This window comes from Garra rufa, chromosome 23 (assembly GCF_049309525.1).
Source record: "Garra rufa chromosome 23, GarRuf1.0, whole genome shotgun sequence".
NCBI classification, from domain to species: domain Eukaryota; kingdom Metazoa; phylum Chordata; class Actinopteri; order Cypriniformes; family Cyprinidae; genus Garra; species Garra rufa.
The window spans coordinates 19,844,702-19,868,432 of NC_133383.1; the positions used below are offsets into that span (position 1 = coordinate 19,844,702).

General features: G+C 34.8%; 1 protein-coding gene across 1 annotated transcript; it reads left to right on the forward strand.

Annotated features, from left to right (window-relative positions):
* The first annotated feature begins 2,038 nt into the window (after positions 1-2,038).
* Positions 2,039-11,747, forward strand: LOC141299346 (lysosomal proton-coupled steroid conjugate and bile acid symporter SLC46A3). The gene is made up of 6 exons (XM_073829701.1): positions 2,039-2,176; positions 2,388-2,590; positions 5,994-6,858; positions 8,714-8,797; positions 9,369-9,525; positions 10,297-11,747. The coding sequence occupies exons 2-6, from the start codon at positions 2,405-2,407 to the stop codon at positions 10,391-10,393; spliced, it is 1,389 nt and encodes a 462-aa protein (XP_073685802.1). The 5' UTR covers positions 2,039-2,176; positions 2,388-2,404; the 3' UTR covers positions 10,394-11,747.
* The last annotated feature ends 11,984 nt before the right edge of the window (positions 11,748-23,731 follow it).

The window sequence follows — 23,731 nt, forward strand, 5'->3', positions numbered from 1 at the left end:
CGAAACCTAGAAAGGACAACGTGAATACACCCAGGATAGTTTCCGGGATCTTAAAGTGCACACTGATTGGCTAGATTTGTGTCATGTGACTTAAGAATTTGAGGTAGGCCTACTGATGAGAACACAATATTTTTGGAAAAAATTAGAAAAAGCTATACCAGCAGGTTTAATCCAATTAGTTGAAGATCACCTATGTTTAGGGTAATGTTATGTATCCTGATTTGATTTTGGGTGGTATTAACATTTTAGACAGGAAGTGTAAAAACATTCATTTTCGCAAATGTTTCAAACAAAAATAAAAATGACAAGAGGTCAATTCTACTGGAATTCGTTTATAGATTATATATATTGGGAAAAAGCATATAGGCTTTTGCCCAGTAAGTTTTGTGTATTTAACAAAGTTAAGGAAGTCCTTTATAATATTCTTCATAAAATCTATCCTTTTAACTCCTCCATTTCTAAATATTCTGACATTTATGAGAATTGTTCATTTTGTGGTCTTATGGATCAAAACAGCTGCCCATAAATTGTTTGATTGTAGCATTACTAATAGATTTTAGGTTGATTAAACTTTTATGTTTTGGCACTATAAAAGTGGTTCACTGTTTTGTACTCAAAAATGTGTTATTTGTTATTATGGAAATCCAAAACACATTTCTTTTGAATGTCTTTCTTTATTTTGTATGCAAAATTCCTTATCCATAAGCAAAAATTGTGTAAGTCCTCTTTGTGTCTTTTACGTTTTCTGCCAAATTCAACTCTATAATTTAAAAACACATTACCCTTATATTGTGCTTTTCTTTGTCTGTGTATGTGAACCCATGTTTGTTTTGTTGTTGATGCAAGTGCACATGTTGTCATTGGAGGAGCAATATGAAAATTGATATTTTGCTGCAACTTATTTATTTATTTATTCTGTTAGTGTAAATGTTGTTTATCCATAAATGTAAGGTATTAAAACATAACTGCTTCTTTCTACAGATCAAAGATATATTGGGATCTATTATTTTATGCACCTCTTGTAACAAAAGCTAATGATGTAATGCATGCTGAGTTTTTGTATAATGTTTGTTTTTATATATTAATATTTTGATCGGTGGGAGTGAGAAGTGATTCATATACCATTATATATATATATATATATATATATATATATATATATATATATATATATATATTGTTTTGAACTTTGATACTGACCAACCCTCTGTCAATTGTTTTATTTGTTGTAATTGTCTTTCTATATTTTTTTCCTTTTAATTTTAATTTTCTTCTAATTTGATATCAGAACACAAATTAGATGACTAAAAAAAGAAAAGAAATCTGCCATTATTGGTCATCTGGCGCCCTCTTCAGACCAAATTTATTTAAAACAATCGGTTTGTATTTATTTTCCATTTTTGTTCAGTTCAGTCATATAGATCCCTCCCATTTCGTTCACCTACTCAATGTTACCGTAACATTTAGAAAAAGGGAATACAAATTACTATGATGCAGTGGTTATCAACCACAAAAACAGCTCTGAGAAAAACGCATTTATACAATTAAACAATTATATATTTTTACTTATTTGAGTAGAACAATAGGAGTTTTATTTGACTTTAACAACAGCAAGAATAAAATAAACACCTAAAGTTTAAAAAATAACACAACATTATATATAATAATATACAGCTCTGTGAATACGTCAAGATCATCAATAGATTAGATAGATAGATAGATAGATAGATAGATAGATAGATAGATAGATAGATAGATAGATAGATAGATAGATAGATAGATAGATAGATAGATAGATAGATTAGCTATCTTGCAATGACATTCTGAAAATAAAAAATTAAATGCAATTTTAGTCACACCCGCAACTGTAACGAAAGGACTGTTATATTATTATTTATTATTTTTAAAGTACGAAATCCTGTTGCGATGCTCACAGCAATTTCACAACTCAACCCGGTCATTTGCGGTGATTGACAGCCACACCAGCCAATGCCTTGGATACCTCAAATTCAACTGACCAATCACATTCACAAGGGCAGGAAACCGGCGTTTCATAAGGGGTTGCGATCAGTCATGTTTCATAAACAAAACAGAGAACACTGTTAACTGTCAAACTGATTACAGAAGAGTCTCAGCAGTGGAGAGGAATTTCTAATGTATCCGTTTGAATGAAGAAGTAAGTCTCCGAAAGGTTTGCATTGTTTGTACCAGTGGGCTGTAAGCAGACTGGTAGCTGTCCAAGGTGGTCAGCACTTTGACAGTTTTATTTGAGCTGTCACGATGCAAGTTTTGCCTGAAAAGCTCTAGTCTTGAATTTTGATGTTTGCTTTTTTAATTCGTAGATCTGATCATATAGAAACTGTCTGTTTTGCTCTTGGCCTTTTCAGCACACACCTTCGACACTATGAAGGGACTGTACTTCATCGAGCCGATCGTCGCAATTTACGCGTTTGCCAGTTTTATGGTTTATCCCCTCGTGCAGCAGTACGTGTATCGCAGATTGTGGTTGGAGATCACAAACTCATCTTACCCCGTGTCCGACAATACTTCCCAGTGCGCCAAAAACACCAGCCACAGCAGACAACAAGATGTGAGTAAGCCTACTTATGTCACATGACACAAACACATTTACATCACTAAATATGTAAGTGATGATCACTTACATATTTGCTTATAAACAAACTTCATTGCATTATATAGCAGAATTTTAAAGCAAGTGTTGCTAGAGTTTTCCTAATAACTAACTTCCTTCTTTAGCAGTTACTTTTAACCAGCTGGTCTCAATGTATTTCAGTGAGTTCCTCTCAAAGTTCACACAGGTGTCTAGAAGAGTAACCACAGGTTCATGGCACTAATTGCATTAGTGTTCTCATGTCCACTTTTTAAGTGTTTTTAAACATTTTTTAAAGATTACTATGGTTTTTATGTGTGTGCTTGTTTCCAGAATGCATTTTAAATATTTGGGTTTATTTAGGCTGCTTATTGTGGCTTTGTTTTGTCAGACCCAGCTTAAATGTATTTTTTTTCTAGTAGTATCTGGCAACACAGATTCTTTATCTCCTTTTTTTAAAAAATTTCAGTTTATCTTTAAATGATCAAAATATTTTTAGTGAGGTAATTTCCAGCATTTAAAAAAAATATGCTGGGTAAATATTGGTCAGAACACATGCTGGGTTATTTTGATACAGCTGGTTGAGTTAAATGTTATTTTGTTATATATAATATAATGTTATATAAATGATGTTAAGTCAATTATTGTTTGAAATTATTATGTTGCTGGCTTAAAATGGGCTGGAAATTAAAAATCACACAGAATTATAAAGGCAACACCAATAATCAAAAGATGAACATGTATTATTAAGCAAGAACACCTATGGACAAAATATAAGACAATTTAAAATATAGCTGCAAGCAGCAATTACGGGGCCAAGCACTCAAAGGGGAAAATGAGAAGCTAAGGATGGCAGGAACACCAGACAAATTGCAACATTATGTAAAAGGAAGCAATTTTAAGATGATTTTAGTCAAAACGACAGAAAAATTATGTAGAACGCCTATTGATATGATTTAATGGCTTATTACGTTTGATCAACAGGTGGCGCTGTTTACAAATCGATGTGGTGTGTTTAGTTTAGTGACAAAGGCACACACAAAGTTTGGTGTCATTATGTCAAAGCTTTGCAGAGATAAAGCCTCAGAATCATTTTAGCATCAAGTCGAAAATTTGTAGAGGCGCTGTACGAAAACGGTTTCATCTATCAACATGAAATCCATAACTTTTTGTCTGAATATGATCTGACTCGATTTTGGTGAAAATCAAACAAACCGTCTAGGAGGAGTTCGAAAAATTAGGTTTTCAACATAAATCAAAATGGCGGACAGGAAGTTTGATCAACTGTGGCATATTTAGCATCTATGTTGTCGGCATGACCCAAGGAATATTTTGAGACCAGTTTCATTACAATAGGCTAATGCAATCTACAGTTATTAGCATTTTTGGAAATTTCAAAATTAGCAGTTAATGAATGGCTTATTACTCTTGACCAATAGGTGGCGCTGTTACCAAATTGATGTGGTGTAATCAGTGTGAGGTGACAATGCCACATACAAAATTTGGTGCAAATATCTCAAAGTTTTGCAGAGATACAGCTTCAGATGCGCTTTGGCATCTTTTCAGCAAATTCATTGATGCGTTAAATGAAAACAGTTTCGAAAATCGACACGAAATCCATAACTTTTTGACAGCATGGTCTGAAGATGATCCGAGTAAAATTTGGTGAAAATCCTACTAACGATCTAGGAGGATTTCGAAAAAGTAGGTTTTCAACAATAATCAAAATGGTGGACAGGAAGTTTTTATGTACATTTCAAGTCGAAAATTTGTAGAGGCGCTGTACGAAAACGGTTTCATCTATCAACTTGAATTCCATAACTTTTTGCCAGCATGGTCAGAAGATGATCTGAGCCAATTTTGGTGAAAATCAGACAAACCGTCTAGGACGAGTTCGAAAAAGTAGGTTTTACAAACAATTAATTATAGAAAAAAAACTAAACCTTACGATTTTTTAATTTTGGTGTTCATTCGACTCAGCATGACCCACGGATTCAGAGAATTTTTTTTTTTTGATTTTGTGGCTAACGGTTCAAAAGTTATTAGCAAAAAGAAAGTGAGACTTTGGACAAGTGGTGGCGCTAGAGAGTTTGAGTTAGAGACTCCAAACTTGCTATGGTTAATGTTGGGACTGTCCTCTATCAGTGTGCCAAATTATACAACTTTCCCGCAAGCGGTTCTAGGGGCTGCCATAGACTTGCGGCGGAAGAAGAATAATAATAAGAAACAGAACGGATACAATATTTGCCTACGCACCTTCGGTGCTTGGCCCCTAATTATTTGAGTGAATACAGCATAGTTTATAATATTACATACCATTTAACTCGTTTAACAATCATTTTTTTAAAAAATTAACATTTAAAAGTGGCATTTTAATTTAAGTGTATTAAACCATTCTCTGTAATCAATTTTCCATACTGGTGTGTTGCCGAAATCTGAGCCAGTGATGGGGTGCTGTTCGCCAGGGGAATTGCAAACATTAGATCGCTGCCATGTGTTTCACTCATAGCTGAAAGATGCCATGACTGACTTCAAAACCTGTCCATAAACAAATAGCACAAACAGTAGAGGACTCAAAAAGACTCAAAAAGCCCACTCTCTCACTATAACTCAACAGCTGGGTTGTTTTGTCAGAGACATGCAGCACAACGCAGCGGTTGGGTAAAAAAAACAAAAAAAACAAAAACTAGCATTATAACTGACCCAGCTGCTTAGTTACAGAAAAACTACCAAGCACCTGAGTAAAAAATATAAATATAAAATACCCCAATAAAATTACCCAACAAGCTAAACCCACCATTTGGGTTAGAAAAATAACCCAGCATTTTTATAGTGCAGAAAAACTACCCAGCACTGGGTAAAAATATTAAAAGCAACTCAATAAAGTGACGCAATATGCTGAACCCAGCATTTGGTTTAAACAAAATAACCTAGCATTTTTTAGAGTGTACCACATTTACTGTACCATGTATGACATTAAATGTACAATAGTCATAACAGAAAAAAACAGTGTGTCTTTGATCTGGACTTTGACTTGCCTATTGCAACACCTTGATTCTTTTCTTTTTAGCCTATTTGTTGTAGATTTGCTAATGTGCTTGGGATCATTGTAATATCTAACATTGAAATATCTTACAGTTCAAATACTTTTGACTGCTAGTGTATAATGTGAGTTACACCTGTTGTTGCTTTAGAGAACAGTCCATAGTAGTAGTATAGTTTTGGTGATTGATACTTAAGGAAACACATCTGTGTTTCATTTCCTCTTTCTTTTTTTTTTCTTTTTATAGCTTTTCTTATTTGTACCAAGAATTGCAATTGACGTCATTAGATTTTAGTTTTGTTATCACATCTGTTTCATTTATTTTGCTCTGTTTTTCAGGAGGTGCAGAAAGCAGCGTCTCTGTTCTCCATGTACAGTGATTTGTCTTCCATGATCCCCAGTCTCATAGTGACCCTCCTCCTGGTGGCCTACAGCGATCAGCGTGGCCGAAAGTTCACTATTATTATGCCACTCATTGGCTCTCTGATCTACACACTTTCATTCCTAGCGGTCTCCTTCTTCGAGCTCAACCTCTACCTCCTAATTGCCGCCAGTTTCGTGAGTGCCCTGTTTGGTGGTGTTGGCACCATGCTAGGGGGCTGCTTCTCTTATGTGGCTGATTTGTGTGAGGACGGCAAGCAAAAGACCCTTCGTATGGCTGTGGTAGACATGATGATTGGCTTGTTGGCTGGCGTGGCGTCAATCTCCACAGGCTACTTCCTGCATACAACCGGGTTCAACTGGCCTTTCTTTACATCTGCCATGTTTCACGTGGTTAACTTGCTATACGCCATCTTTATTCTGGAAGAAACCAGGGTGATTGACCGGTCGGAGACTGTGGGTTGTTGTCGGGCCATGCAGAAACTTGTATGTGCTATCTACAACTTGTTTGCAGGAGGCAGTGGTCAAAGGAAATGGGTTCTTGTGCTATTGATTCTCACTTTCTCCTCATTATCTTTTGTCAATACGGGGGGCTTGTCAATGATCACACTTTACGAACTCAATGAACCACTGTGCTGGAGCGAGATCCTCATCGGCTATGGCGCCGCAGTCAGCACCTCCATCTTTATCACTAGTTTTGTCGGTGTGTATTTGTTCTCTTTCTGTATACCTAACATTGCCATCGCCTTCATTGGGATGCTGTCAGTTGCTATAAGCATGTTGATGACAGCCTTTGCAAAGACCACGCTCATGATGTTCCTCGGTGAGTATAAACACGCACAGTCCAAAACTCATTTTAGAAAAATATCAATTTCATATATTATTTATTATAATTTTTTATTTATTATTATTTATGCCTCATTTAACATATTATATATGACTCTATATGTACAATAGTCATACATACACTATTTTTATTATATACTGTCAAAAGTTTTGGAACAGTAAGATTTGTAATGTTTTTTTTTAAGTCTCTTCTGCTCACCAAGCCTGCATTTATTTATTCCAAAGTACAGCAAAAACAGTATATATTTTTTTAAATAATTGTACTATTTAAAATAAAACAGTTTTCTATTTAAACATATTTTAAAATGTCATTTATTCCTGTGATTTTAAAGCTGAATTTTAGCATCAATACTCCAGTCACATGGTCCTTCAGAAATCATTCTAATATTCAGATTTTCCACTTAAAAACAATTATTATTATTATTATTATTATTATTATGTTGAAAACAGCTGAGTAATTTTTTTCAGGTTTCTCTGATTAATAGAAAGTTGAGAAGAACAGCATTTATCTGAAATAGAAATCTTATGTAACATTATAAATGCATTAAATGATGATTTTTAGATCAACATTAAACATTATCAATGTTTGAAATATTGATAATAATAACAAAAAAATGTTTCTTGAACAGCAAATCAGCATATTAGAATGTTTTCTGAAGGAGCATGTGACGCTGAAGACTGAAGTAATGATGCTGAACTAAACATCACTAAACATTAAGGAAAAGAGAGAATAAACTTTCAACATTTAATAAATTGCAGAATTACAAATTTTCTGAGACATCACAGTCAAATAATTCTTAGATGTGTCTTCTCACAGCTCAATTTTGCTTTTAACATTTGTTGGAAGTGGTATTTATAGTGCACTACAATTATTATTTTATGGTGAAGATTGCTAAAATTAATTAAATGCAAACAGCAGCTGTTCCTGGGTACAGCAACCCCACATATTTGATCATATTTACTTATGTGTACAGTAATACAGTGATCAAGTTTGCTTAATTAATTTAATTTGATAACTGAACACAGTTGCACTGGCAACTGTACTAAAGTGTTAATGAATTTCATTATCACGTATTATCAGCAATCTGGATATGTTGGACTTTTTTGTTAGTTAACCTAATATACAGTGTTTGGGGTAATGCATTACGCAAAATTCAAACGCGAGTTATGTAATAAGATTATTTTTTTCAAGTAACTAGTAAAATAAGGGGTTACTTTTTTATTTACAAAAAAATTGCTAAATTACTAAAATTACTTTTTCAAAAAAGTAACGCCAGTCACTTTTTGTTTCCTTTATGTATTTAATCCCATTTTATTAACCAATGTTTTTGCTGCTGACCAATTCAACCATACTAATAAGCAAAACTAACTTCAGATTAATTAACATTTGTGCTTCATTTTTCTCATTGGTGAAGAGAGTTGAACTTCCTTTTTATACAGTTCTACTGTACAGACATGAATTTACTTTTCCTTCAGCCTTAGGCTTATTAATTTCACATTTTGGTGTGAAAGGGCTTTTACATTTGGTAAAACTCTAACTTTTTATATTAAAAACAAACTAGCAAGCCTGTCCAGATTTCAAAAGTAAAGTTAACACATTACTTTCCATAAAATGTCAAGTAATTAGTTACTTTTTAAGGGAGTAACGCAATATTGTAATGCATTACTTTCAAAAGTAACTTTCCCCAACACTGATTATATATTAGTTCAATATGGAATAGAAGTCAGTGTGAACTGTAAATTTGTAGGCATCTGAAATAGCTGAAGATATATTTAATTCTTCATATCTTGTTTTATTTAGTTAATGTGAGTATTGATGTGTTTGCTTACAGTGAGGATTCCTGCTATGTTTGCCATCATGCCGTTCCCTGTCCTGCGTTCGATGATGTCAAAGGTCGTCTCAAAGTCTGAGCAGGGTGAGTGACTCTAAAAATCACAGTTCCAGAGCAAAACTCCTTATCCAGCAAGATGTCAGTCAGGCGAGCTCTTCTCTGCTCAAAGGGGGTGTTTTTGTGTGACTATGCACTGGAAAGGGATTCTTTCAAAAGTGGTGTTACATTTAAAGGGATAGTACACCCAAAAAGAAAAATTCTGTCCTGTACTCAACCTCATGTTGTTCCGAACCCGTAGGATCTTTGTTCATCTTACAATCATCATAAAATTAAGGTTGACTACCTTTCTGGGCCTCGAACGTGTTGGTTACATTGCTGTCTATGCAGGGTCAGAAAGCTCTCGGATTTCATCAAAAATATTGTAATTTGTGTTTTGAAGATAAACGAAGGTCTTATAAGTTTGGAACAACATGAGGGTGATTAATTAATGACAGAATTTTCATTTTTGGGTGGACTTTCTCTTTAAGGATTCTTATGTGAATGCATTTTTATGAAAAGTCTTTTTGTATGTGGCACCGTGTATGATGCATTCCTCCTCCTTTTGAAGAGACAATCATACCAGACTGTTCTTTGTTTGCCCTTCATGTTTTCTCAGGAGCGCTCTTTGCCTGTGTGGCCTTTACGGAAAACCTGAGCAGTAACGGGTCCTCTGCAGTTTTTAGCAGAATCTATGCGGCCACCGTGGCATGGTGTCCTGGTTTCATCTTCCTATTGGGTTCTGGACTCTGTATCATACCCATATGTCTATTAGGGTAAGAATTGCACTGAAACATAACCAGTTTTTGATCTTGAGAATGCTAAAAGGTCTGAACTGCGCATTTAAACCTCCACTTTGAAGCTATAGTTCACCCAAAAATGAAAATTCGGTCAGTAATTACTCACCTCATGTCGTTCCAAGTCTGTAAGACTTTCGTTCATCTTTGGAGCACAAATTACAATATTTTTGATGAAATCCGGGAGCTTTCTGACTCTGCATAGACCGTTTAAGAATTAAGGTTGAACTACTGAAGTCACACTATTGTAACAATGTCCTTGCTACCTTTCTGGGCCTTGATCATGGTAGTTGCAATGCTGTCTATGCAGGGTTTGGAATGACATGAGGTTGAGTAATTAATGACAGAATTTTCATTTTTGGGTGAACTATCCCTTGAAATGACTGCTGACTGCAGAGCTTTAGGTAAAAAAAAACTAAAAATGACATTCAATCATGTTTAAATGCTACAAGTAAATGTCATCCTATCATTATATTGTACAATATGAAAAATAGATTTATTTTGAAATTCGAAAAAGATTATATTTAACAGTGTTATTAAACTATTAGTGTTTTCAAAGCAGCAACATATTCCAAAATTTTATCTGGCATGTTACTGCAGTATGTTTTGATTAATAGGCTATAGTTCCTCATTTTTTCATGTCAGCTAAGGCTTACATTTCCTCTTTCCCTTGCATCTGCTTGTATTTGTTGTACATGAGTGTGTGTAGCTAAGAATGCTGATTCATTCTGACTTTGTGTCCCACTCCAGTATCCTTAGGTGTTTCCATTCACTGGATTCTAATGACACTCAAGCACTCTTATCAGAAGACGGGACTGAAGCCTCAGATGACCCAGCTGTAGCCTAAAATCAAAGGGAGTTTGGATACCTCATGGTTCCCTTGTGTGTTTTTTTTTTTTTTTACACATTTCCTCATACCCACACACGTGGGTAATCTGTTCAAGCCAAAGTATATTTTTAGTATTTTGAGTCGCTGCCATGAAACATGCATTTTTGCAGTATATGCTGATGGTGGTTTTGGAAGGGAACAGAACTTTATATTTCTAAAGGGATTTTTTAAATAATAATAATAATAATAATAAGAAGAAGAAGAACAAACAAGAATCAATTAATATAATACAGTAGTTAATGTGAAGGGTATCTATAAAAGACAAGACCAATCACAATTCAGTATGCACTGCAGTATGGATGTAAGAAAGATGACCAATCCAATTCAGTATCATCACTAGCAATAGAACCTTTAAAGTTGACATTGGATGCCCATATTTACCACAAGTTGGTATGATTGTTTAGGGTCTTCATGAAATGTCTACAACATACTTTGGTTAAAGTTCCTCAATGCTCATGTAAAACAACATCATTTTTTACCTCGCCAAAAACGGCTCTGTTCACAGCCACCCATTTTGGTGCATGTCTCTTTAAATGCTTATGAGCTCATAGGGATAGAGGAATATTGCTGCCTTACAAGTCTGTAGTTTGGGTTGTGCAATACACTCTTGTTTTGTCTAGACCAACATTTATTGTAGATTTATGATGTGTGTGTATATATTGATAAATATGATTTTGGATGCATCTTTATAGTGTTAATTTAAAAGTTATGTATGCTTTTCTAAGTGTGGCAGGTTTTCATTAGTCTCATATTTGCACAGATCTGAGTCATGAGCAATTCAGCCAATAAGCTCTGACCTGCCATTGACTATCTGTCCTGTGTGGTATTATTGTTTTCAAATACATTCTCTCAGCTCAACAAAAACATGTCAAGACACATAAATTATTAACTTGTGTAGATCAGGTTACTTTGTTTGGAGGCTTAGCAGTGATTTTGTGATTTTGGGCAGATTAGTCAGTTGATATTTGTTTGAATCTGCCCCAGTTGTGTTCCTACACACACAAACGTCATTGTTTAACACATACGCAATAGGAATGCATACTAAACCACTGGGAAAACAAAACAAAAAAAGTCAATTCTTACATTCACACAAACATGCATTAAACCAACTATGTTTGGTAACTTGTGTGCAGTTGTGATGTTTTGTATATGAATACATAAAGTTACCTTTATGAAATATAATAATATGAAGAATTTACAGCCTGTAAAACTTACTAATGTGTATACAGTTGATGTCAAAAGATTCTACATGTACCTTGCAGAATTTGCAAAATGTTAATTATTTTACCAAAATAAGAGGCATCATACAAAATGCATGTTTTTTTTTTTATTTTTTATTACTGACCTGAATCAGATATTTCACATAAAAGATGTTTACATATAGTCCACAAGAGAAAATAATAGTTGAATTTATAAAAATGACCCCGTTCAAAAGTTTACAGACGCTTGATTCTTAATACTGTGTTGTTACCTGAATGATCCACATGATTTTAAGATCCATCTTTTCACACTGAGGACAACTGAGGGACTCATATGCAACTATTACAGAAGGTTCAAACGCTCACTGATGCTTCTGTAGGGAAAACGACACATTAAGAGCCAGGGGGTGAAAACTTTTGAACAGAATGAGTAGCCAATATTTTTCTTATTTTGCCTAAATATCATATTTTTTATTTTGTACTGCCCTTCAGAAGCTACAGAAGAAACTTATGTGTTTCCCAGGAGACAAAACAAGTAAAATTGTCCATAATCTTAACAATCCAAAAGTTTTCACCCCCAGCTCCTAACGCATTGTGTTTCCTACTGAAGCATCAGTGAGCGTTTACCTTCTGTAATAGCTGCATATGTGTCCCTCAGTTGTCCTCAGTTTGAAAAGATGGATCTCAAAATCATACATTGTTGAAAAGGGTTCAAATCGGTTCAAATACACAAAAATGCTGAAAAATCTAAGAATTTGTGGGACCTGAAGGATTTTTCTGAATCGCAAGCAGTTTAACTGTTCAGGACAAACAAGGGACTCATAAACAACTATCACTAAACAAACAGCTGTGGATCATTCAGATAACAACACAGTATTAAGAATCAAGCGTATGTAGACTTTTGAATGGGTTCATTTTTATGAATTCTACTAAATTGTGCTTTCCAGGCTTAGAAATGATCAGGTTCTAGAAATTATAATTATTTTAATAAATATTAATAATAATAATAATCAGCTCCTGATTCTGTTGTTAATTTAGCGTCTGTTAAATGAATAAATATACATTCGCTAAACAGCTCTTTGTGAGTAGAACTTAACATGTGATGTGGATATCTGTAGAATGACAAATGTTTGTAGATTACTTTACATTGTGCGCTTTATCGTTGTGGCCTGAAGGTGGCAGTATAGACACGCATATAAATATGGCAGGTAAGTCTTGGCACAGTTTTCAAGTTTATTGATCTTTCGCTTTTCATTTTTTTTTTTTTACTTTTCCCAATGCAAGTGAAGAAGATAAGAACTTTACATACACTCGTGATATATGATTGTATGTTTTAACAGACTAAACCACTTACACTTGCAATACAATGCAACTTTAAAGTTTAAAAGACGCTTTCTAGAGCGTCACGAAGCAAAAGTGGAACATATGATGCAATACATTAGTCCTGAGAAAAATAACTGTGAATACACAATGGAAATTAGGAGTGCCCCCCAAAGAAAAATAGCGCTATCCCGTGTATTAATGTAGAAATCAACTGACGTCTGTCCTGTTACTCCTCCCTGTGGATTTGATTTCCAAACCCCCCAGATACCCACCAGATTTTGTCGTGATGAGAGGTCAGTGATCTGCAGCTCTTCGTAATTGTGCAGTCAGAGTGTCTGCCGAGTGAAAGTATGATAAATCTGAAGTGGAGGGGCGGTGGGCTTCTCTGGTTTCCAAACTGAGGCTCCACACCGCTGACTCCACATGATCTACCTCACCACAGACTGCCGTCTCCCCCACACCCTCTGTATATCTCCCTCTCTCATTTCTCTCTTTTAATCTATGTTTTTCTGTCTTTTTGCTGTCTCCCCTTTCCATGCCCCCCCCCCCCCCCCCCCCCCCCCCGTATACAGACACATTCTGTTTTATTTCATCTTTATTCGGCACACACACACACACACACACACACACACACACACACACACATGCGTGATTCACAACCCCCTGAACCGTTTGTGGTTGGCTAAGCCAGATAACACTCGCACCCACACGCCACCCAGGGATGAAACGCATCCATGCTTCTAACAAACAGTTGGACCCCTCTCTCAACGGACACATCTGGGGCTTGTTGGACACAGATGTTTCTGCAAGCCCACGCCCGCGTCAGGGGTTACAGCCACATGCTGAACTGCTCATGTCATATAAGGTAATGCAAACTTTGTTTGCAAACAATAACTTAAAGGGATAGTTCATATCCACCTTTTTCCTCAACGCAAAGTAAGCCTATGGGTGAGACCTCCGGTTCATTATCCGCAATAACGAAAAGAATAACAGCGTGCAGTAAACGGTAAAACGGTTAGCAAAACAAGCTGTTTTGTACAATAAAGGTGGATAGAAACATGGATAGAAAGGGATAGTTCACCCAAAAATGAAAATTTGTTGTTTATCTGCTTACCCCCAGGGCATCCAAGATGTAGGTGACTTTGTTTCTTCAGTAAAACACAAACAAAGATTTTTAACGAAAACCGGTGCAGCCTGCCAGCCAAATAATGGAAGTGGATGGGCACCAGACCTTTAAAAGTAAAAAAAAAAACATGCACAGACAAATCCAAATTACACCCTGCGGCTCGTGACGATACATTGATGTCCTAAAACACGAAACGAAAAACTGAACGGTATTAATATCATTTTTTTACCTTTGATACACAGCCACGTCCAACTGTCATGAGCATAAGTTTAGCATCAGGCACATTACATGTGTACGTTTTCTGGCGTAGTATACGCAAACGCCGGAAGCGATCTGTCGCATGAATACAACACTCATTGTTTACACAGTGCACAGAGATTATGGGTATAGCAGCTATTCAAAATGGTAATTAGTAATTACTTGCGCGTATCCTGATTGTTCAAACCGATTTAAAGCTAAAAGATTACGTTTGCTTGCGCTAACTCATCCGGGACTTTTCACCGATTTACCCTTACGGCGTTTGCGTATACTACGCCAAAGCGCGTTCACGTGTAACGAGCCGGATGAAAAGCTCGTGCTCATGACAGTTGGACGTGGCTGTGTATCAAAGGTAAAAAATGATATTAAAGGAACCGTATGTAAGAAATGTATGTCAGTTAATCATAAAATGGCCCTGACATGTCACTAGACATTAAGAAATCATGTTCATTTCAAATACTTATATCACTGACAACAGTGGTCCGTCCAGGATATTGTCATTTAAAAGTGAGAGTTGCAGCCCTCAACTGATGTTATTGTTGTCGTTTTGTGTTTTGGTCTGAGGCTCCACCCTACAGCTATCTACCAATCACGAAGTCAGTAGAGTTTTGTGAGACGGGTTGCCAGCTCTGTCTGCTCTAGTTACAGCTACGAACGGTGTCGGATAAAACATGTATAACGTTACAAACCTAAAAGACCTCGTTATGAATCCGAAATACGTTGTGACAAAGTCCGAAATAAAACAAGGATTGGTATAGGAGATGCCTTTGAAAGATGGAGATGGCTGAAAACGGAGAAGAATTTGAAGATTGACGCCAACGTTGCTGATTTTCTCCTGGACAAGTAAGATTTATCTATGTTTGGCTAACTTTGCTTCCGTACACAGTGGATTTTCCACGGTCGGCAGTACTAAATGCGTTCATAAAAAGCTTTATATCGCACCACTAGCAGGGTTTATGTTCCGACTGAACTGTGGTATTACAGTACATCTTTGTGAAATATTTGGCTAATCGCCAACTATAAATTTTTGCGATACATAATTACTTCGCAAAACATCTCTTGTGAAGCATAAACATAATTAACAGAAGAAAAACAAATTACTGTGTAGGACTCGTCACTTGAAGCTCCTTGTTGCAGCCTACTCCTGCAGCTTAGCTGGCAACCTCGAGTCAGGGGGGAGCGGGAGGGGAAACACCGTTCTACAGTATTTTGAAAGTGATTGCAGTACCAGTTTTGGCCACAATCCTACATACGGTTCCTTTAATACTGTTCAGTTTTTCGCAAAAAATGATCGTTTCGTGTCTTAGGACATCAATGTATCACGAGCCGCAGGGTGTAATTTGGATTTGTTTGTGCATGTTTTTTTTTTTTTACTTTTAAAGGTCTGGTGCCCATCCACTTCCATTATTTGGCTGGCAGGCTGCACCGGTTTTTGTTAAAAATCTTCATTTGTGTTCTACTGAAGAAACAAAGTTACCTAACATCTGGGATGCCCTGGGGGTAAGCAGATAAACATCAAATTTTCATTTTTTGGGGGAACTATCCCTTTAAGACTTTCTTTCATCTGTGGAACATAAAAGGAGATCCTTCTTTGTGAGATTACCAACATTCCTCAAAATATTCAGTGTACAGGTTTGGAATGACATGACAGTGAGTAATGGATGACAGAATTTCATTTTTTTAAACTATCCATTTAAAGGGTGTAATATTTATGCCAGTAATTGTCATCAGATTAGCATGCTACCTTCACTGTAAATAAGTTTACTGAATGCACATCGGAGACTGACACGGAAGACATTGTTAAATAAAGTCGTTATTTTTGTTTTCTTTGCACATAAAAAGTATTCTCATAGCTTCATAACATCAGGGTTGAACCACTGATGTCACATGGACTATTTTAACAATGTCCTTACTACCTTTCTTCTATTACAGAAGGTTCAAATGCTCACTGATGCTTCAGTAGGAAAAACAATGCATTAAGAGCCGGGGGTGAAAACTTTTGAACAGAATGAAGATGTGTACATTTTTCTTATTTTGCCTAAATATCTTTTTTTTTTTCTCTTTGTACTGCCCTTCAGAAGCTACAGAAGAAACTAACGTGTTTCCCAGATTACAAAATAAGTCAAATTTACCATGATATTAACATTCCAAAAGTTTTCAACCCCCAGCTCTTAATGCATTGTGTTTCCTTCTGAAGCATCAGTGAGCATTTGAACCTGCTGTAATAGTTTCATATGAGTCCCTCAGTTGTCCTCAGTTTGAAAAGATGGATCTCAAAATCATACCGTCGTTGTTGGAAAGGGTTCAAATACACAAAAATGCTGAAAAACCAAAGAATTTGTGGGACCTGAAGGATTTTTCTGAACAACGGGCAGTTTAACTGTTCAGGACAAACAAGGGACTCATGAACAACTAGCACTAAACAAACAGCTGTGGATCATTCGGGTAACAACACAGTATTAAGAATCAAGCGTATGTAGACTTTTGAACGGAGTCATTTTTATGGATTCAACTATTATTTTCTCTTGTGGACGATATGTAAACGTCATTTAGCATGCTTCTTTACTGTAGATAAGTTTACTGAATGCACGTCAGAGACTGACACGGAAGAAAAGACATTGTTAAATAAAGTCGTTATTTTTGTTTTCTTTGCACATAAAAAGTATTCTCATAGCTTCATAACATCATGGTTGAACCACTGATGTCACATGGACTATTTTAACAATGTCCTTACTACGTTTCTGGGCCTTGAATGTGTCATTTGCGTCACTGTTTGGAGAGTCAGAAAGCTCTTGGATTTCATAAAAAATATCTTCATTTGTGTTCCGAAGATGAACGAAAGTCTTACGGGTTTGGAACAACATTAGGGTGAGTAATTAACAAAATAAATTTTTCTTTTTGGGTGAACTATCTCTTTAAGTAGAAGAATGAGAAGACAGGCTGATATTGCGGAGTGGTGCGTGCGTGGAGCTAATAGTCTGTGTGCTGTTGGATTCTGGCAGCCGCGTCTGTCTTGAACACTTCACATGCTCTGCTGGCCAAAGGATTAAGTGTAAATTAATGTCCTCCTGAGTAATGACTAGATAACTGCTGTAGCCTGTTTACAGTATTTTACTATTATGATTCAAATCCTGCTATTGGCTAATTCATCCACAACACCTAGATCAGAACCAGGACAGGTAATGGAGAGTGTCTCTCGGGTCACTGAGAGCGTGTCAGCGCAATCCACAATGAAAATCTCCCCCGCTGTCAGAGACCGATATGAGAAGAATGCATTTAAAACCTCTTTGGTTTGAACATTAGCCAGCAGAATGAATTTTGGATACTGTGGTACACTCGTATATTATGGTGACATGAAAATTGTTTTCTGTTGAACATGTCTAAAATATTTCTAGATTTTGTATCTAATACAAGTACTTTTATATACGTGTGATATTTGTATATACTGTACATTAAAAAAACATACATACACTACCAGTCAAAAGTTTTTGAACAGTAAAATTTGTAATGTTTTTTAAAGAAGTCTCTTCTGCTCACCAAGCCTGCATTTATTTGATCCAAAATAGAGCAAAAGCAGTAATATTGTGAATTATTTGTTACTATTTAAAATAACTGCTGTCTATTTTAATATATTTTAAAATGAAATTTATTTTTTGATCAAAGCTACATTTTCAGCATCATTACTCCAGTCTTCAGTATCACATGATTCTTCAGAAATCTTTCTAATATGCTGATTTGCTGTTCAAGAAACATGTTTTATTATTATTTTTATCATCAATATTTAAAACAGTGGAGTACATTTATTTCAGGATACTTGGATGCATAGAAAGATCCAAAATGTTACAAAAGATTTCTATTTCAGATAAATGATGTCTATTCATCAAAAAAACCTACCTGAAAAAATTCTACTCAGCTGTTTTCAACATAATAAATTTTTTTTTGAGCAGCAAATCAGAATATATGAATGATTTCTGAAGGATCGTGTGACTGGAGTAATGGTGCTACAAATTCAGCTTTGAAATCACAGGAATAAATTACATAAAAATATTTTTAATAGAAAACAGTTATTTTAAATAGTAAAAATATTTCAAAATTTGACTGTTTCTGCTGTACTTTGGATCGAATAAATGCAGGCTTGGTGAGCAGAAGAGACTGAACTTACTGTCCAAAAACTTTTGACTGGTAGTGAAATTATTATCCAGTAGATTAGCATTGACAGTGTTGACCAGATTTAAAGGGATATTTCACCCAAAAATGAAAATACTGTCATTAATCACTCACCCACATGTCGTTCCAAACCCGTAAGACCTTTGTTCATCTTCAGAACACAAAATAAGATATTTGAATGAAATCCAAGAGCTTTCTGACCCTGCATAGACAGCAGTAGAACTACCACGTGCCAAGAAAACAAAAATAGTGACTTTATTTAACAATTTCTTCTCTTCCATATCAGTTTTTAACGCACGTTCACAAGAGTACCTATGCTTTTGGTGAATAAAATCATTATTTTTGTTTTCTTTGCGCACAAAAAGTATTCAAGTAGCTTTATAAAATTGAGGTTAAACTACTGATGTCACATGAACTATATTAATGATGTCCTTACAACCTTTCTGGGCCTTGAACATGTCAGTTGCATTGCAGTCTGTGCAGGGTCAGAAAGCTCTCGGATTTGATCAAAAAGTGTCCTGAGTTCGAGTCCTGGCTCGTGGACCTTTCCCGATCCCGCCTCCCCTCTCTCGCCCACTTTACTTCCTGGCTGATATACTGTCCTATCCTAATAAAAAAGGCGAAAACACCAAAAATAAAATCTTTAAAAAAAAATCTCTGGCATTGCTGCTATTGATTTTGCATAATCTCTTTCAGAGTCTCTCTTTTCCTTTTGTTTCCCTTGAAAGGTCAGAACTTTGTGTTTTTGTTCGCCTGTCGCTGTGTACTGTTTGCTCTCCCCATGTAATTTCTTGCAGGCTTGTTTGTATTTAGCTGACGCTCTAGCAGTGGGTGAACGCTTTGTGCCTCACCCATAATTACAGTGTTTCAGTGCCCTGCAGCTTTGCTCTGTTGGAGGCTGAGCTTCACTTACTGTAGGCAGTGCCACTGAACTCACTGTATCACTGCAAAGACAGAGACGGATACTACATCTGTAATAATTGTGTAATTATGTGTTTTCATTATACATAGATTGTAGCTAGCAGTTTCTCTTGCTTAATTGCAAGATACTGTAATTTCATAGAATAGTTATGTAATAGTATAATAGGGATAGTTTACCCAAAAATGAAAATTCTGTCATTAATTACTCACCCTCATGTCATTCCAGATCCGTAAGACCTTCGTTCATCTTCAGAACACAAATTAAGTTATTTAAAATGATTTACAATCCAAGAGCTTTCTGGCCCTGCATGCATCAAATCTGCATATTAGAATGATTTCTGAAGGATCATTTGACAGTAAAGACTGGAGAGATTATGCAGAAAATTCAGCTTTTGCTTCACATGAATAAATTACATTTTAAATTGTAATATTATGTCACTTTTACTGTATTTTTGATCAAATAAATGTAGAGGCTTCTTTAAACAACATTTTGTGTTCATGGAAATAACAAAGTCATACAGGTTTGAGTGTAACCTGAGTGTAAAGAGAGAATTTCCATTTTTTTGCATGAACTATCCTTTAAACTTAACCATTTTGCCCATATTTTATTTATGCATCTCGTGTGTCGATGCCAGGAAGCTCACCATAAAAACCAGCACCATATCACATTGCCAGGATATGTGGAGGGTCCTGTTCCTTCCTTCTGTCTCCCATCTCCTTCTAACCACATTGCTGTTACAAATTGACAGGCTATTTATTTTCAATCTCAAATATAGATCAGAACTCTGCATTTCAAACCACAGGCCCGGTCCTGCATAGCCCTGTCTGTCTCTTCCACTCTGTTCCGCTCAAACCCAATCCGAGACATCTCAAGGCCAGTCCACCTCTGCCATTCTGCCCCCCGGAGGAGTGAGTCTCATATGGAGCTCAGGTCAGTCCAGAGACAGCTGCTTCATCTCCTTTGACAGGCAACATTGTGCTGTGATCCAGTCCTTTTTATAGCGTAGAGAAGTAATATATCCAAGGGAGCCTTTCGTGTTTCGAGAGCATTACTTTCATCATGCCTCAGATGTGGGTTATATTTATAGAAGACTGATAATTTTTTGTGCTGTACAGGAAGATATAAATGTAAAATTTTAATCATAGGACTGAAAAAAAAAACACAGAAAGGAATATCTGTGGTATTTATAATTAGAAATCAATTAGACCCAATGAAGCTAATCTACTCTGCAGTGCTATATATTTAAATCTGAAATATTATGATTCACAGCATCTTCTTCATGCACAACAGTCATGGAAAGGTTAGTGTGTCAATCAATAAATATTTAATTCTTGTCCTGTCTGTGTCTCCAGGAGCCTTTATGTTAGCGTGCTACGTGCCGTGATTACCTGCTGCATCCACACAGTTCAATTCATGCTCAGCTGCAGGCCATTTCATTGTCTATTGATTTCTGCTTAACTGTAGCAGCGGGGGACTGCGGTACTATCCTCAGGTCATGTGAGTATTAAAAGCTTTTGCGGTTTCCCTTGCAAATGTGGATTTAAAAAACTATATTAATTTATTTCAGTCAGTAATATTAAAGGGATAGTTCACCCAAAAAGAAAATTCTGTCATTAATTATTCATACTCGTGTTGTTCCAAACCTGGAAGACGTTTGTTCATCGTCAGAACACAAATTAAGATATTTTTGATGAAATCCGAGAGCTTTTTGACCCTGCATAGACAGCAATGCAACTGACACATTCAAGGCCCAGAAAGGTAGTAAAAACATTGTTAAAATAGTAAATAAAACAAATAAAACAAAAGTAATGACTTTTTTCACCGCAAACATGACTTTTCATATTCAACTTATTTATTCTCCTCCTTGTCGTTCTCTGCCATATGACGGCATTTTTGTGCCACGTAATAAAAAAATCTACAATTACGAGATTAAAGTCATAATATTTTGTGAATAAAGTTGAAATATTTAAAGAATAAAATAGAGTCGAAATTTCAAGACTAAAAAATTACGAGATTATGAGAATAAAATGTAAATATTTCGAGAATAAAGTTGAAATGTTTCGAGAATGATGTTGAAATGTTTCTAGAATAAAGTTGAAATTTTGAGAAAAAAATCTAAATTTCGAGAATAAAATTTAAATATTATGAGAATAAAGTCGAAATGTTTCTAGAATAAAGTTGAAATTTCCAGAATAAAGTTGAAATGTTTCTATAATGAAGTTAAAATGTTTCGAGAATAAAGTCGAAATGTTTCATGAATAATGTTGGAATGTTTCTAGAATAAAGTTGAAATTTTAATAAAAATGAAATTATGAAAATAAAATTGAAATATTTTGAGAATAAAGTCAAACTGTTTCGAGAATAATGTTGAAATGTTTCTAGAATGAAGTTGAAATTTCGAGAAAAAAAATCTAATTTTCGAGAATAAAATTTTAGTATTTCAAAAATAGAGTCGAAATTTCAAGAATAAAAATTATGAGATTATGACACTAAAATGTAAATATTTCGAGAATAAAGTTGTAATGTTTCTAGAATAAAGTTGAAATTTCGAGAAAAAAATCTAAATTTCGAGAATAAAATTTAATTATTTTGAGAATAAAGTCAAAATCATGAGAATAAAAGAATAAAATTTAAAGATTTTGAGAATAAAGGTGAAATTTTGAGAATAAAGTTGAAATGTTTCTAGAATGAAGTAAAAATTTTTCGAATATAAAGTCAAAATGTTTCGAGAATAATAGTGAAATGTTTCTAGAATAAAGTTGAAATGTTTCTAGAATAAAGTCAAAATTTCGAGAATAAAGTCAAAATGTTTCTAGAATAAAGTTGAAATTTTAAGAATAAAAATGAAATTATGAAAATAAAATTGAAATATTTTGAGAATAAAGTCAAAATGTTTTGAGAATAATGTTGAAATGTTTCTAGAATAAAGTTGAAATTTCTAGAATAAAGTTGAAATGTTTCTAGAATGAAGTTGAAATGTTTCTAGAATGAAATAAAAATGTTTCCAATATAAAGTCAAAATGTTTCGAGAATAAAGTCGAAATGTTTGATGAATAATGTTGAAATGTTTCTAGAATAAAGTTGAAATTTTAAGAATAAAAATGAAATTATGAAAATAAAATTGAAATATTTTGAGAATAAAGTCAAAATGTTGCGAGAATAATGTTGAAATGTTTCTAGAATGAAGTTGAAATTTTGAGAATAAAATCGAAATTTCGAGAATAAAATTTTAGTATTTCAAAAATAGAGTCAAAATTTCAAGAATACAAATTACGAGAGTAAATATTTCAATAATAAAGTCGAAAGGGTTTAAGAATAATGTGGAAATGTTTCGCGAATAAAGTCTAAATGTTTCTAGAATAAAGTCAATATGTTTTGAGAATAAAGACAAAATGTTTCAAGAATAAAGTCAAAATATTTTGAGAATAAAGTTCGACTACAACAAGACATTCGTTTCATTAAATTATACTGTTTTCTTTGTGAAAATTCCACCACCGTCCAGTCTTTCATTCCTCACATGTGTTTAATTAAAAACAACAATAAAACATTCTAAAGGACTCCAACTCATTAACACAAGTTATACTGTTGTCTTTTCTGAGCTATAAAAGTGACTATTCACAAGTACATTATAATACAGTAAATGATTGGAAATAACCTTTCAAACTCTGTCAGTTTTTTCACGAAATACAAATTATAAATGTGTTTTCCCTCTTTATTTCAAGTTTATACTACAAAATAAACATTAAGGAACATCAGAAGGAATAAAAAACAGTAGCCTAATTTAATGAAACAAATGTCTCACTGTAATCGAAAAGATGACTGATTCACATGCCGCTTAACCTGAGGTGAATACAGTGATCTGTCATACCACATTAAGGAACGTGAAAAACACATTATTTTATTTATGCTTCAAAAAATTACAGTTGATCCACTGATGTCACATGGGCTATTTTAACAATGTCCTTCCTACCTTTCTGGGCCTTGAACATGTCAGTTGTGTTGCTGTCTATGCAGGATCAGAAAGCTATTGGATTTAGTAAACAATATCTTAATTTTAGTTCCAAAGATGAACGAAGGTCTTATGGGTTTGGAACAACATGAGGGTCAGATTTCTATTTTTACATTAAACGATGACTAAGTTTATCTTTTCAAAAGCTTCTCTGCTAGAAAAGCGTTGCTTCACAAGATAAATCTGTTTTTCCTTACTGGTTTATCATAGTCGCTTAGAGCATACTATTTATGTTTTCCATCATCTTTTATCACATTTTCAGTGCTTAGGCATGTTGGCCAAAAACTGCCCT

Coding starts and splice junctions, on each gene's coding strand:
- LOC141299346 (XM_073829701.1), top strand. CDS start 2,405: ATGAAGGGACTGTACTTCATCGAGCCGATCGTCGCAATTTACGCGTTT. Junction 2,591..5,993: donor GCCACAGCAGACAACAAGAT/GTGAGTAAGCCT, acceptor TCTGTTTTTCAG/GAGGTGCAGAAAGCAGCGTC. Junction 8,798..9,368: donor CGTCTCAAAGTCTGAGCAGG/GTGAGTGACTCT, acceptor ATGTTTTCTCAG/GAGCGCTCTTTGCCTGTGTG.